This window comes from Dermacentor andersoni, chromosome 7 (genome assembly GCF_023375885.2).
Source record: "Dermacentor andersoni chromosome 7, qqDerAnde1_hic_scaffold, whole genome shotgun sequence".
In the NCBI taxonomy this organism is placed as follows: domain Eukaryota; kingdom Metazoa; phylum Arthropoda; class Arachnida; order Ixodida; family Ixodidae; genus Dermacentor; species Dermacentor andersoni.
The window spans coordinates 125,601,247-125,615,065 of record NC_092820.1 but is presented as its reverse complement, the minus strand read 5'-3'; the positions used below and the strand labels follow the sequence as shown (position 1 = coordinate 125,615,065).

The 13,819-nt window shown below is 44.8% G+C and overlaps 1 protein-coding gene across 1 annotated transcript in view; it reads right to left on the bottom strand.

Annotated features, from left to right (window-relative positions):
• The window catches only part of LOC126533856 (sushi, von Willebrand factor type A, EGF and pentraxin domain-containing protein 1-like), a 59,753-nt gene that overhangs the window by 14,060 nt on the left and 31,874 nt on the right, over positions 1 to 13,819 (bottom strand). The window contains exons 10-13 of the mRNA XM_050181051.3: positions 10,951 to 11,199; positions 9,017 to 9,147; positions 5,065 to 5,173; positions 2,995 to 3,195 (exon numbers count right to left, since the gene is read on the bottom strand). Of these exons, the coding sequence (XP_050037008.1) occupies positions 2,995 to 3,195; positions 5,065 to 5,173; positions 9,017 to 9,147; positions 10,951 to 11,199 (690 nt within the window). The remainder of the gene's footprint in view (positions 1 to 2,994; positions 3,196 to 5,064; positions 5,174 to 9,016; positions 9,148 to 10,950; positions 11,200 to 13,819) is intronic.

The following is a 13,819-nucleotide window of genomic DNA, read 5'->3' as shown; positions in this document are numbered from 1 at the left end:
TTCTGTTAACTTGCTTCCTGCTCTTATACTGTACGCCAAGAACAACATGTATGTTAAAATTGCTGGTAGACATCAAAATTAAAAATTAAATTCTGCTGTTTTACGAGCCAAGGTCTCAATCTGATTATGTGGCACGCCGTAGTGGCGGACTCCGGGTTAAATTAGACCACTTGGGGTTCTTTAACGCGCACTCGACGAACGACACACGCGCAACAGGATAGAAAGTTGGGCGAGTTGGTACGATAACATGATCTTGAATTGTAGCGCGAAGTGACAAAGACAAAGACTAGAAGCAGACTTCCTGCTTCTAGTCGCTGTCTGTGTCACTTCGCGCTACAAATCAAGATCAGGCATACGGATGTTTTTTGCATTTCGCCCCCATCGAAATGCGGCCGCCGCGGTCGCCATTTTCCCCCCCGACCTCGAGCTTAGCAGTGCAACGCAAGGACATCTGTTCATATGAAAAGTTTTATCATGTGAACGTTTTCGCGATTACTGGGGCAAATTTCTAGAGTTCCCCTTCTGTTGGTAAAGCCTGTTTATTACTTCTTATAGCGATAGCCGAATATTTTACGTGTGTACTTATTTAGAAATAGTGCAGGCCCGACTTTCGCCATAGCTGGAGGGACAACAAGATAAGAAAAAGGAACAGCTCAACATAGGGAACAGCGCGTACAATTTGAGGAGTAAGTACAAAAATTATCAGTGTGCACTAAAGAATTAATGGAATAAACTGACGAGTTGTTTACACATTTATCGAATTCAGACTTATTTAATTGGAGGAATTTTCAGTCGCTAGCAATTCCTAAAATAATTAAAGCTGCCTTTCAATGCTGTATCTCGCACAAATAGGGGGGTCAACGTGCACATATGCTTGTTTCTAAGTTTTCTAGTATTATGGGCTTTAAAAGTGCAAATTTCTGCAGGCATAACCAGAAAGGAGTTATTTTGATATGAAAACGTAAAGTGACGGCTTTTCCTGCGGTTTTGGAACGCGGGAATGCCATGTTGTTCTGTAAACATTAATGGTGTTCCATGGCGTCTATATATTTATCGAAAATGTACCTAACGGCGTGTTTGTACCATGTTTAGTTTGGCGATTATCGGGGATGGTCCCTCTTGAAAGATTTTTTGGCCTAGCAGAGTATCATAACACCGCTCTCCCTGAGCGCGATTGGAAAGAGGGAAGGTGCCATTGAAAGAGGTTAGGCTTCATTATATTTTTATTTTCTACAGAGGATGTGCAAAGGCCTTTGCTCGGTGTCCCATGAGCCAAATTTGAAAAATATGCAAATGCCGCGTAGCTGGACAGAACCAAGGTAATTTAATTTCTCGTCGTTTGGAGATAGACACTCAGTTTAGTTCTCTTGACTTCCACCTAGTTACATAAGTAGTCTTAATTAATGGTGAGTCCACGTGTCAAATTGGTTAATTAGAACAAAAGTGTCAATGCGGAACTCGCAGAACTCGCACAAGACAAATTCCCGATGCAGCTTTTTGCAGCTCAATACGTACTACATAAGAGTGTTTTTCGAAGCATGAGAGAAGCATGCGAATACGCGCAAAAGTGCGACGCGACTGGCTGATCAAGGCACATATTGCGTGTATTTTTGGGCTTTTGTAACCCTCGGAAAAACACTTTTATGAAGTCCGGATCCAGCAACAGAAAGCTGTATCAGGAGTTCTTTAAGTTGCTCTACGATTTTGTCATTGTCGTCTTTCATCTAATTGTAATATAACTGAAGTTGAATTATTCTTTGACACTAATTATTTATATTAGACGGAATGAAAAAAATAATCTGAGTATCTCCATGTGACGGGAAATGGCATTACCTTGGTTCTGTTCAACTACATGGCTGTTGCATATATTTAAAGTTTGGTTAAAATCACGTGGCACACGCTATGTATGAACAATGGTGCAGTAAAATTCAGTAAAAAAGACCTTGGTAATTCTACGCTTCCTGAAATCTCGCGTTTGTACACCATTTACTCATCTATATGCGGAGGCTATTTTGCCAGAAATGCTCACAAACAAATCAGAGCTTTAGGTAAGTGCCTAACGAACTTGTGGAACTCGAAAATATATGTTCTTGTACACAGGATGTTAAATACTAACGTCCCTTTTCATTTAGTTTGTGGTTTAAGGCGGCCGTTACACAAAACGTGCACCCACTGAAATATTTTCTCTGCACCGTAGTTTACTTTCTTTTAATATTTATGACCTATATCATGGTTACACACGTTGGCCCCAAAACGATAAAGAAGTTCACGATTACAGGCAAACTTTGCAATAAAGCTTAAGGCTTAAGCTTAAGCTTAAGCCTTAAAGCTTAAGGCTTAAAGCTTAAGATAATAAAGATTTACTCAATGTTGTTCTTTTTTATTGCTGCTTGATTTCGCTGCTGCCTGAAATGTTATATATCCACAGTTTTACAAATTTTCTTGCTCTCGCCAGTATTAAAGATGGCAAGGCAACGCATTTTTGTGTGTATACATGTGCTTATCTCCAACTTGCTCCTCTATCCCCTCCTTCCTGAAGAGCAGGCAGCCTTTGTGCCCTTGTCGATGGCGGTTTCCACCCTGCATCTATCCCATTTCCCTCTCTGTGCATAGTATGTGTGTTATCGTTTTGTAGCGCCCTCCATTGGGCGGCACCTGGAGCCAGGACAGCGCGGCCACACCGCAAAAAAATAAGGACGGCGCCCGGCCATGCCACGTGAAGCCAAGGATCGCAGTTCTACTCTGGCGTTCATTCGGGTCAGCTGTCTCTTTCCTTGATTCCCGAGGCACAAGCCTACTACATAAAACAATAGTAGTAAATCATCGCGACTAACTTCTAAACAAGTCGTGCGAATTTGCAACAGAGCTTCCGTGAAAGCACGCACGTTCGAAGAGACCCGGAAGAGAGCGGTGACAAGGTGCGCATGCCGTTTCGCGACGTGATTTTTCCCCTCCATTTCAACTGCACCGAGTCGCGCCAGGTGGCGTACTCACCAGCACAGTCGGGCCACGGCACAGCCATGTTCGGGGGCATGGTCTTCCACTGCAGGCTGCTGTCGCAGAAGTACGTGTCAGCCGGCTCGCTGAGGAACTCGAAGCGATCGTTGCACAAAGGCTGGCAGAACATAGCGTAGTACTGCTCGTCGCACGCTAGCGCGCCATTAAGCGGTGCGGCGAGGAACGGGCACTTGCTGCCTGCGGCAAAATCGGGACACCAAGACTAAACACGGGTGTGGTGAAAAACAAGGTTCGATTTCTCGACGAGAAAAAAAACTATATTTTTGTCCCGTTGTGGTGACGGTAGAAAACCGGACAGTTCTAAAGCCCTACGAGTCGCGAATCTGGGCCGCTATTTTGTAGCGATGCCTTATGCCTTATTCTATGCTATTGTTGTCATCCACCACACACGGCCGCCTGATCCCGTCGATAATGTGGGCCGACCGTCGCTCTGACCACTGGCCCAGCGCGGAAAGCCTGAAAAAGCATAGAATCGGAAAAGGCATCGCTACAAAATTCATGCCCTAAACTCTCTAACGAGCGACTTCGTGCAGAGAAAAAAAAAGAAACAATTAACACTCAAGGCACGACGATAACGTTGAGTGTACACAGGCATCGGTCGTCGAAACGTGATCTCTCGTGCCGAGTTTGTCAGCAATTTATACCTGTATCACGATACATCGTAGGATAATCGCTCCTTCTCGCTTACACTCGCGAATGTACAACAGCATTCACTTCGTGCGCGCAATCTCGTTAGGCAAGACAGTTTCGCAACAAAATCCATGACATTAACGAATTTCGGCATCAAGTCAAGACGCGTTGCGCCCAACAACAAATTCCCAACAGTGACAGTCCATTGAAACATGGTTACAGTGAAAAAGAAAGACCATGTGCAGGTGATAATATACTCAATATGGAAAAGTCTTTACATTCCAAAATTTATTGAAACATGCAATGTAAGGTGCACTAATCCGGAAATAATAAAAAGAAACAAGGATGTCAAATACAACATATTTATGTATTTCATCTTAGACATCTTTCTGGGGAAGGCTTGTATGTATATTTTCCACGGACCGCCAGTTAACATCGCGTTGTGACCTTTTTTTGTAGAATAAAACGCGAGTTAAAAACAACCAGGGCAGGAGTCTGTACACTACAACGATGACACAAGACGTCTACTTGCCTGTACACGATCTCAAACTTTCAATTGTGCAAACAGGCGTATGAGCAGGGGACGCACTCAACAAAGAACGTGGAGACCACAGAAATTAAATCTCCTAATATTTCCCATTACACGGTGATGTGAACGAGCCATATATAATAAAGAAGACATCGCTTCATATCGCAACCCTATCCGGTGATGCCGTGTGATCACATGTGATGCTCGCTATTTAGGCGTTTGAGAAATAGTGGACAGCAACACAATGCAGCCCGTTTCGCCGGTGTCTCTCGTAGGTCCCAAGGCAAGGTATCGTGCTGGCCACCTTGCACCGACAGGGGCCATTGGCAATCTTGCTCCTGTCGAATTTGAGCCTAGTTACTGCGTAATTCTGGCTTGAAGTTTGCGGTAAGGACATCAGTTTGCTAGCTCGAAAACTGCTGAGGCCGTCTTGGACCTCAGTACTAAGGCGGCCTTGGACGACACTGAAGAAAACGTACGACAGTCTGCTGAAGGATGTACGCCGAGAATAGGATAACTATTTCCACCATTCCTGCGAAACACTTTGAATGTGCTTGAGGACACACCTTCGGCAGTGGGGTGCCACAGTGATTCAATTCGGCGCTTATAACTGGGAGGACATACCTTGCGTATAAGTAAATAAGGTAACAAGGAAGTATTAGGAGGTGTAGCACAGTTTCAGAATTAGACAAAGGAACAGAACGTGAGCAATAAATAAATAGATGCGCCGCGTAGACCTGAACGTGACATTGATGCCCGCGGAATCTCGAACGAAGTGCCGGGTAGCAGAGCATACCGCCTATGGGCTCAACATTAGCGTAAAATTGAGTAGAGTTTTTTGATAACACTTCTCTAGAATTGAGCATTCGGCGTACAATCTTACTCACGCCACACGTTCACATGGAAGACGCAGGTCGCGCGATTTCCGCTGCCGTCCTCCGCTGTATAAGTGATTCTGTGAGTTCCCATCTCGAACACGGAGCCAGATTTTCGCTTCTGGAAAGATAATTTTTATACATTTATTACACAGAAAATTGCGCGGCACCGGGATTCGAACCACGGACCTCTTGCACGCGAGGCGGGTGTTCTACCTCTACGCCACCGCTGCACTCATGTATGTAAAAATACTGAAAGATATCTATAGCGGCTCCACAGCCACTGTACTACTCCATAAAGAAAGCAACAAAATCCCAATAAAGAAAGGCGTCAGGCAGGGAGATACGATCTCTCCAATGCTATTCACAGCGTGTTTACAGGAGGTATTCAGAGACCTGGATTGGGAAGAATTGGGGATAAGAGTAAATGGAGAATACCTTAGTAACTTGCGCTTCGCTGATGATATTGCCTTGCTTAGTAACTCAGGGGACCAACTGCAATGCATGCTCACTGATCTGGAGAGGCAGAGCAGAAGGGTGGGACTAAAAATGAATCTGCAGAAAACTAAAGTAATGTTTAACAGTCTCGAAAGGGAACAGCAGTTTACGATAGGTAGCGAGGTACTGGAAGTGGTAAGAGAATACATCTACTTAGGACAGGTAGTGACTGCTGATCCAGATCATGAGAGTGAAATAATCAGAAGAATAAGAATGGGCTGGGGTGCGTTTGGCAGGCATTCGCAGATCATGAACAGCAGGTTGCCATTATCCCTCAAGAGAAAAGTGTATAACAGCTGTGTCTTACCAGTACTCACGTACGGGGCAGAAACCTGGAGGCTTACGAAAAGGGTTCTACTTAAATTGAGGACGACGCAACGAGCTATGGAAAGAAAAATGATAGGTGTAACGTTAAGGGATAAGAAAAGAGCAGATTGGGTGAGGGAACAAACGCGCGTTAATGACATCTTAGTTGAAATCAAGAAAAAGAAATGGGCATGGGCAGGACATGTAATGAGGAGGGAAGATAACCGATGGTCATTAAGGGTTACGGACTGGATTCCGAGGGAAGGGAAGCGTAGCAGGGGGCGACAGAAAGTTAGGTGGGCAGATGAGATTAGGAAGTTTGGAGGGTCAACATGGCCACAATTAGTACATGACCGGGGTAGTTGGAGAAGTATGGGAGAGGCCTTTGCCCTGCAGTGGGCGTAATCAGGCTGATGATGATGATGATGATGATTACACAGAAAAAGCATCATTCTGCCACCGATGCTTGAAAAAGAAAAGAGAAACAGCAAAGCTGTGCGGCCCGTGTGATGTGCATAGTTATCACTCACAACTATTGACCAGATGGCCCAAATTAGTCAAACGATGTGAAAGCCGTGAGATGACAGCGATGTCATCGGTATGGCAATTGGCAAGCATTATAAAAAATAACGAGGATTTATTCTGGCCCTCACTTTTATTTCTATAGTGAATGAAGTTTTTTTAGCAAAACACGAAAAGATTGGACATTCCGGAACAATGCTCCACGTGATTTCATTGTTCTATCATTTCTTTTAAGCGTGCTTTAAAGGGCCCCTCACCAGGTCTGGCCATATTGAGCTGACAAGCGCTGAGCATAGATTGCGCGATAACCATCGCGCCTGCAAAGTATCATTGCTACGCGCAGCGGAAAGATCGGAAATTTCAAACCGAACGCCGTTTTTCCTTCTCCTCGCGGCCGCCGCGCACCGAGCCGTAGGATGACGTACTCGTGTGCCTGCGCCTAAGTGCTGGCGTCCGCAGTGTGACGTCGCTCGTGGTGACACGTGACTTCGAAAAATATTCAAGACAACGTCTCTTATCTGTGCGCTCTGTTGCTTGAATAGACGAATTGAAGTTTAGAGAAATAATAAAAGACACATATGTAATGTCTGCGCGTTTCTTTTTTTACTTCGCAACGAACCAAGAGATGTAGTTCCGCTTCGTCTGCTTGTTCCCACGGTCGTGCGGTCACGTGTGCAGGTACCGAAACTATGCCATTTTATACCGTGTTCCACCGCGTGAGCATGCTCTGCGATCCGCTTGTTCTGCCTCAGTATTCGCGTAGCACTGAATTATACCGCTAGTCACGTGTCCTTGTGCACAACGCGCAAAATCATGCACTGCGCGAACGAGACAACATCGCGCACGCGACGCCGTCAGCGGAAGTGCGTAGCGCCGAAAAAAAGAAGCAAGGAGAAAAAAAATGTAGGCTGGGTCTGTGACGTATGCGTCCCGCGATCCTCGCGATCCGGTATTGGAGAACGCAGGGAAGAAGTTTCGCATGCGGAGGCTAGCTAGCCTGGGCGAGTGGAGAGAGCGTCTTGCTTGGCATTGGAGCCCGCTTGCTGAAATTATAGGTTCACGGCACTCAAACATTTCTATCTCGGCTATTAATGAGCGAACTTGAAAAAAACATTTTTCGGCAGTACGCTCCCTAGAGGACACGTAACAACTTCCGCCTTCCGTAGAATTGATGAGTGTCCGCAGGTCGCTGTTGCTAGGCGCATGGCCACAGAGCTGGCACACGACAGAGACAATGCGTGCTCTTTCACGTTTCCTAGGTGACACCGGCCTGGACTCACGCCTGTCATACCAGTGTGTAATGTGTCCTTCACCTCGTTCTTCCCATTATCATCCCCCATTGTGACTCTTTTTCTTCCCCTCTTCCCCTTCCCTTACGTAGAGTAGCAGGCCAGATGCTCCATTATCCGGCCGACCTCTCTACATTTTCCAGTCATTAAAATACTTCTTCTTCTCCGCCTTGTAACCAAAATTTGCTGTGTGGCTTGGTGAGGGGCCCTTTAAAATCACAATTTTGTTACAACAATTACTGGCAATTTTGGCGCTTGTACCTGCCGACACTAAATGTATGATGGTTTTGCCGAGGATTCGACGGAATACTGCCCGGTCAGGTAAGACTTTGAGAAAACAAGCAAGTCACGGACCTCAGTCAAAACAAAATGACATTTGAAAAAGAACAAAATGGTGCTCTCGCCGGCTTCATAAACGACGGATCCAGAAGATAAACTTGAACAACGCACACGTCGTCGCCACGGAGAAGCACCTGACAACAAGACTCAATCTTCAATTTTTATTCATTCAAAACCAAAGTAATGTAATTAAAGCACAATCTGACGCCCTTGCAGTTTCGTGTAATCCCGAAATTTGCATCTGAAGCTCAAATCTACCTAGGGACCTTTTGTCTAGCCCACGTTTGCATTGTAAGCAAGGGATTCGTACAGATCCAGAAACGTGATCGGGTTTTGACTCTGGTCACCGACCTGCTGCTCTTGTATGTGTGGGGCGATTCGTCCTGGTTGTTTAGTGGGGGTCTCGTTGGACGGCTAAGCAAGAAGTTGCGGGATCGAATCTCCGCCACGCCTGCCGCATTTCGATGGGGACGAAATGCGAAAACACCGGCGTACATTGATTTAGGCGCAGGCTCTTTTAGAGAGATCCCGGGGGTCAATATTATGAAGGGATCCACCACTACGGCTAGCCTGATATACTGATCGTAGTTTTGGCACGTAACACCCCGTAATTTAAATATGGTGCGTGAGCAAGAGTGGGATTGATGACTCATACTTGTGTATCTCCAAACTTCATCTCTCCTGCTTCAAATAGCTTCATGACCCTCATGTTCATCATTTGAAAATAATATTGTGTTTTGAATGCAACAATTTGTATAGAATGAGCTCCGCCGCAGGCGCCCATGGCCTTCATATAATTGGAAAAATATGATTCCTTGGAAATTTGTCAAGGTTTTCAAAACGCAACGAATAACGTCAAGCGAACGTTTTAAAGATATATACGGACCAATATACCAATTCATCTAATACTCATCATTCGTACTGCACCTTACTAATTGCGTTAGCAGTGATAGCTCTAGAAATGTTACTAAGAAATATGTTTAGGAGGTGCTGTGAAGCAAGAACGGTACCGGTTTTTTGATAGTCAGATTGCCGGAGTTGTCAGCGAAGACCGGCTCTTCCCATGTGACTTTAACCTCATTTTCTGTCGTGTTGAGGTCGATGTCGTCAGGACATGTCCTCACTTGAGGCCTTTCTTGGTCTGTGCAAAAAAAGAAAAAGAAAGAAGGAAGCTTGGAGGTGGCCCAACACACGCAACCATCATTCACTGTAATGTGACCATAGAGTGTGCCCGCCGATGCGTGCCTACAGGCTATCTGACGCAATTCCCGTATTGGCTCTTGGCATTTGCATGGATAGTGTTAAACGTTTACTTTATTAGAAGTCGTGATAGTAGCACAACATTGAGGCAGTAATAAAGAACACTACTAGCTTATGTAAGAGGAGACTTTTGATCGCGCCCAACTCTGATGCCGCCTATTAAAATACACGTAAAACGCAGAAATGATTTCCTAAGTGGAACATTAAGCTGCCCCTGGACCAGCTTAAGGGAAATTTGTTGCATCTGAGAGAGAAAATTAAGTTCTTGTGACTGTTGGAAGCGAAATTACGATTTAAGGCATGAATATTTTTTAAGAAACTTTCAAAACTTATTAAGCTTGATAGAACTAGAAGCACCACGTGTACAAATTGCTAGTTCTGCGCCAAAAATAGATATCGCAGTTCTGTAAATAGCATCCATTAGGTCATGCAAAGTGAACAAGTTTGGTATAAAAATTTACATCTTACGTGAACTGGACACACTGTTTACAAGGGTACTGCAGAAGCTTTATTCATATATTAGTAGCGCACTTGAGAGCCACGTATAATCTATTCATTGTATGCACTTTATATGTATTACTAGGTGCAATTTACAGCACTGAGATGTTGTTTTTCGTTCTGGAGTTAGAGTTGTAAACGCCATAGCTTCGCTTTCTAGCTCCGCTTTCTGAGAATTTGTGGTTTTCGGAAATTTTTATTAAGAAATTGGCGACATAAATAATAAATTCGCTCCCAACAGTAACGACATTTCAACTCTTTTTTTTTTAATGAAACGAAACATCTTCAAATTTGCTGCAGTGGTTGTCGACAAAAACGATTTCTATTTTCCCATGCATTTTAGAGTAAAAGTTTAGGGTAAAGCAATGCTACACGTAGTTAGGCAGTAATTCGTGTCTTTGCCTTCAAGTGTTTCGCATCATCGTCACCAAGAATGGCGTTCTCGACGTGGGAGATGGCGCAGACTTGTGCCAGGCCACTGGCACAATGTCAGCAAAGTCGACCCAACGCAGAAAGTGCTCCACGAAACGCCGGACGAGGCTACTAGTCGCGTGCAAGCGTTTGATGACGTCGGCAGCGGACGCTCCAAATTCGACGCATCCGATGTCCTTTTCGCTATGAAGGGGTTCTTTTGCATGGCTATCGTTCACTGAGTTCGGGGTGTTCGAAACGGAGAATAATTTTCTCTGTGCCGGTTCGCTATGGTCGCGTTCGACTGTAGAGAATAATTTGCTTCATGTATGCTTGTAACATTCGGGCTCGGCTTCAGTTAGGGAAGTCGCTGGCTCACCGCTCACTCGGGTGTATTTTCCCAACAACCATCACTGCCGGCTCACTGCGGTTGTTTCGGCTATCGACGTGTCCTTGCAGCTTTTCAACGGGTCGCACTCAACGCGCCTACAACTGCTAAACGAACGTGTACGCCGATACACTCGTCGTCAAAAGAGTTTAACAACAATTTTATATATTCTTACGAAACAACGCCCACTGGATGACACTTTACAACTATGTACTCGTGTAAAAAAAAATTTACGACGGCTCTTTGTGGAGTGCCCTTTAAGCTACTGTTGTCAATGAACCTTAACATTTTTGTTATCTTCCTTTCTCCGGCTCGAATGAAGGCAGTCGCGCAACACAGCGAAGATTGTGAACGCTAATGAGCCTAAAGATAAAACCCGTGATTTACCAAGCACGGTGATGACGAGCGTGCAAGTGTCGTTGAGTCCAACGCCGTCGGTGACCGTGTACGTAATCTTGTGGGTGCCTATGCTGAACCTACGTGCTCCGCTGTGGTGCGGGGGAGTCAACAAGGGCCGCTTGCTTTTGTCGTTGTCGGAGTACGTCGGTTCCGGCCACGACACACTCGTGGAATTCTTTCCCGGATCGGCAGCAACCTTGATGTCCCTAGGGCAAGTTATCCGGGGCTTCTGGTTGTCTGAAACCGAAAAAACGCGTTTACTGCTTCAAGCCAAACCCTAAACGAAATGCACACACTACCGATAATTGTGGCACAAAGTTATCCCGAACGAATGCGACCTTGTTCAATAACTTTCGAGTCTTAAGGAAACTTCAAATTGAAAAAAAATAAATGCGAACTGCCCGTTCGCAAGAGAGGATATAAGTGTCCAGGACATGTCATGGAATCGAAAAAAGAAATGCAGGCAGGTTAAACTCAGGTTGAAGGCCCGTGGACAGCTTTTGTTTGCTTCCGGCTGGAAGAAAAAATGTTGGTTGATGAACAAAATGCTATTGCAAAATATGTAATGCTCGAAAAGCATCAAATATATACGAACGAAGTTCCAACTGCCTCAGCTCTTATTAAGCACATAGCATAAAACACTCGCAGCAAGATCTCCACACGAAACACTCAGTCTGTACCTATCCAATCCATGTTACAAGTGCCTTGACCGAGGGATGTTTTAGAGCGCCAAAGGAACTCGAAGACTATGGACGAGGCCGCAGGGAAGGACTCCGTGTTGATTTCGACCTCCTGGGGTTATCTAAGGTTACCCCAGAGCACGATACACGAGTGCTTATTCGTCCAGCGTCCTTACGGAAACGCCACGTCATTCACACCATTCTGTGGATGGGGCTTCAATGCAGAAGTGCCTGAACAAAAGATTTGTTCCGTGGGGTGAGTTCATCGGACATTCCAACCAATAGCGCCCAGCACCATCGTGATTCTTATGGGTCACACATAACGGTTCAAGCTTCTAATAGTAGCGCAAAATAATACTTCGCTCAAAAGGATAGGACAGGCGCCTACCCGCTCATAATTGTTTAAGAGTAAACTGACGCCGAAGTTAACTTCAGGCGCATGCGTGTCTGCTCACGCAAATAATAGAAATAATAATAATAATAATAATAATAATAACCAAATAGCAACCCTACTAGATCTGATTTTCATAACGTTGTTTAGACAACGATACCTAAAAATTAGGTGAACGTTGGCGCCTGTCCAGTCCTTCCCGTCCATGTCTTCTTTCGCACAACTGTTAAGCTTGAATGGTGAACCACGAACACGTATTAGACACACATAAAAGTGAGACAGTGACTCTGACCTTGCTTAGTCGTGCCGGAACAGTTAGCTGGATCGACTTTGTGAAAGTCGGAAAATATTGAATGGGAACTTAGAAAGAAGCGACGAACTCAGCGCGATGGGTCCGTGCCATGGCGTTCTCCTGCTCCGCACTAGACCTGTTGGCTTCAATTTCCATTCACTGTGGCCGCCGTACAATGGAGGCAAGACGGATAAGTGGTCGTTAACCTCAATTTACGCGTGCCATCAGAATACCATGCGGTATGAATTATTGCAGAGCGTACCGGTACACCGTCACTTGTGGTCACTGTGTCTGTATGGGATTAAACAAAATTAAATTATGGGGTTTTAAGTGCCAAAACCACTTTCTGATTACGAGGCCCACCGTAGTGGAGGACTCCGGAAATTTCGACCACCTGGGGTTCTTTAACGTGCACCTAAATCTGAGTACACGGGTGTCCTCGCATTTCGCCCCCATCGAAATGCGGCCGCCGTGGCCGGGATACGATCCCGCGACCTCGTGCTCAGCAGCCCAACACCATAGCCACTGAGCAACCATGGCGGGTGATGTATGGGATGGTCGGCAGCACAATAGCATTGAGTTTATCAGTCAAGTCGTCACCGAAGAATCAATACGCCAGCGGGCCAGTCGGTAAGGAATTACTTCACCAGTCAAGAGAGACGTAGATTAATAAATGAGCCAGTAAATAAAATAGCTGAGTGAAGAAAACGGAGCCCTGTGGCTGAGGACCGAGGGAAGCACTCCTTATCTCTCTGCGCCTGCATTTTTTTTTCATTCCTTTAGTTCCCCGAACATCAAAAAAGTAAATTAGGAAATAAAGTTGCCTAGACGAGTAAAAAAGAAAAGAAAACAAAGAAAGTATCAACTTTATTTTCAAGACAAAAGTTGGGTGTCGTCAGGAAAGAAGATGTCACAGGTAGCTTGACAGAACCTGGGGGCTTACAGACAGCAGTAGGCAGTGGATTTCGCAAAAATTGAACCCGGTACAATGAACCCAGTCATTACAAAGAAGATACGAAGTTGCAAGAAAACAGGTAAAGCTTACATGATGCAAATTTTTCAATTGTTAAAGCCACAAGAGCATTTACAACAATCTTTCGTGAAAACTAAGATAAAGTATCACTTTGAATAACCAAACATGCTGATCAAAAGAAAAGTTATCCAGCAGGTAACAAAAGTTATAAAAGTGATCATTGTCTCATCTGAAAATTTCCTATTTTGGATTGAGAACTGTTAAATGGGGCATTAAAATTAATGTGTTTTTAATATGTTACAAAGTGTGGGTACCGGGCAGCCAAAGCAAGCCCTCAACTATTATTTTTGCCTGTACGCGGCGTTGGTGTTAGCTTATTATAAAGGCTGTAGGCATGCGAAAATCTTGCATGTGTTTCAGCAGATTATGTTTCTGCAGATAAAGATAGAGTTTATAAAAATTCAAGAGACAAGCAGTTATCGCTACGTAGATGAATGCGAAAGCATTGCGGCTACGTCAGC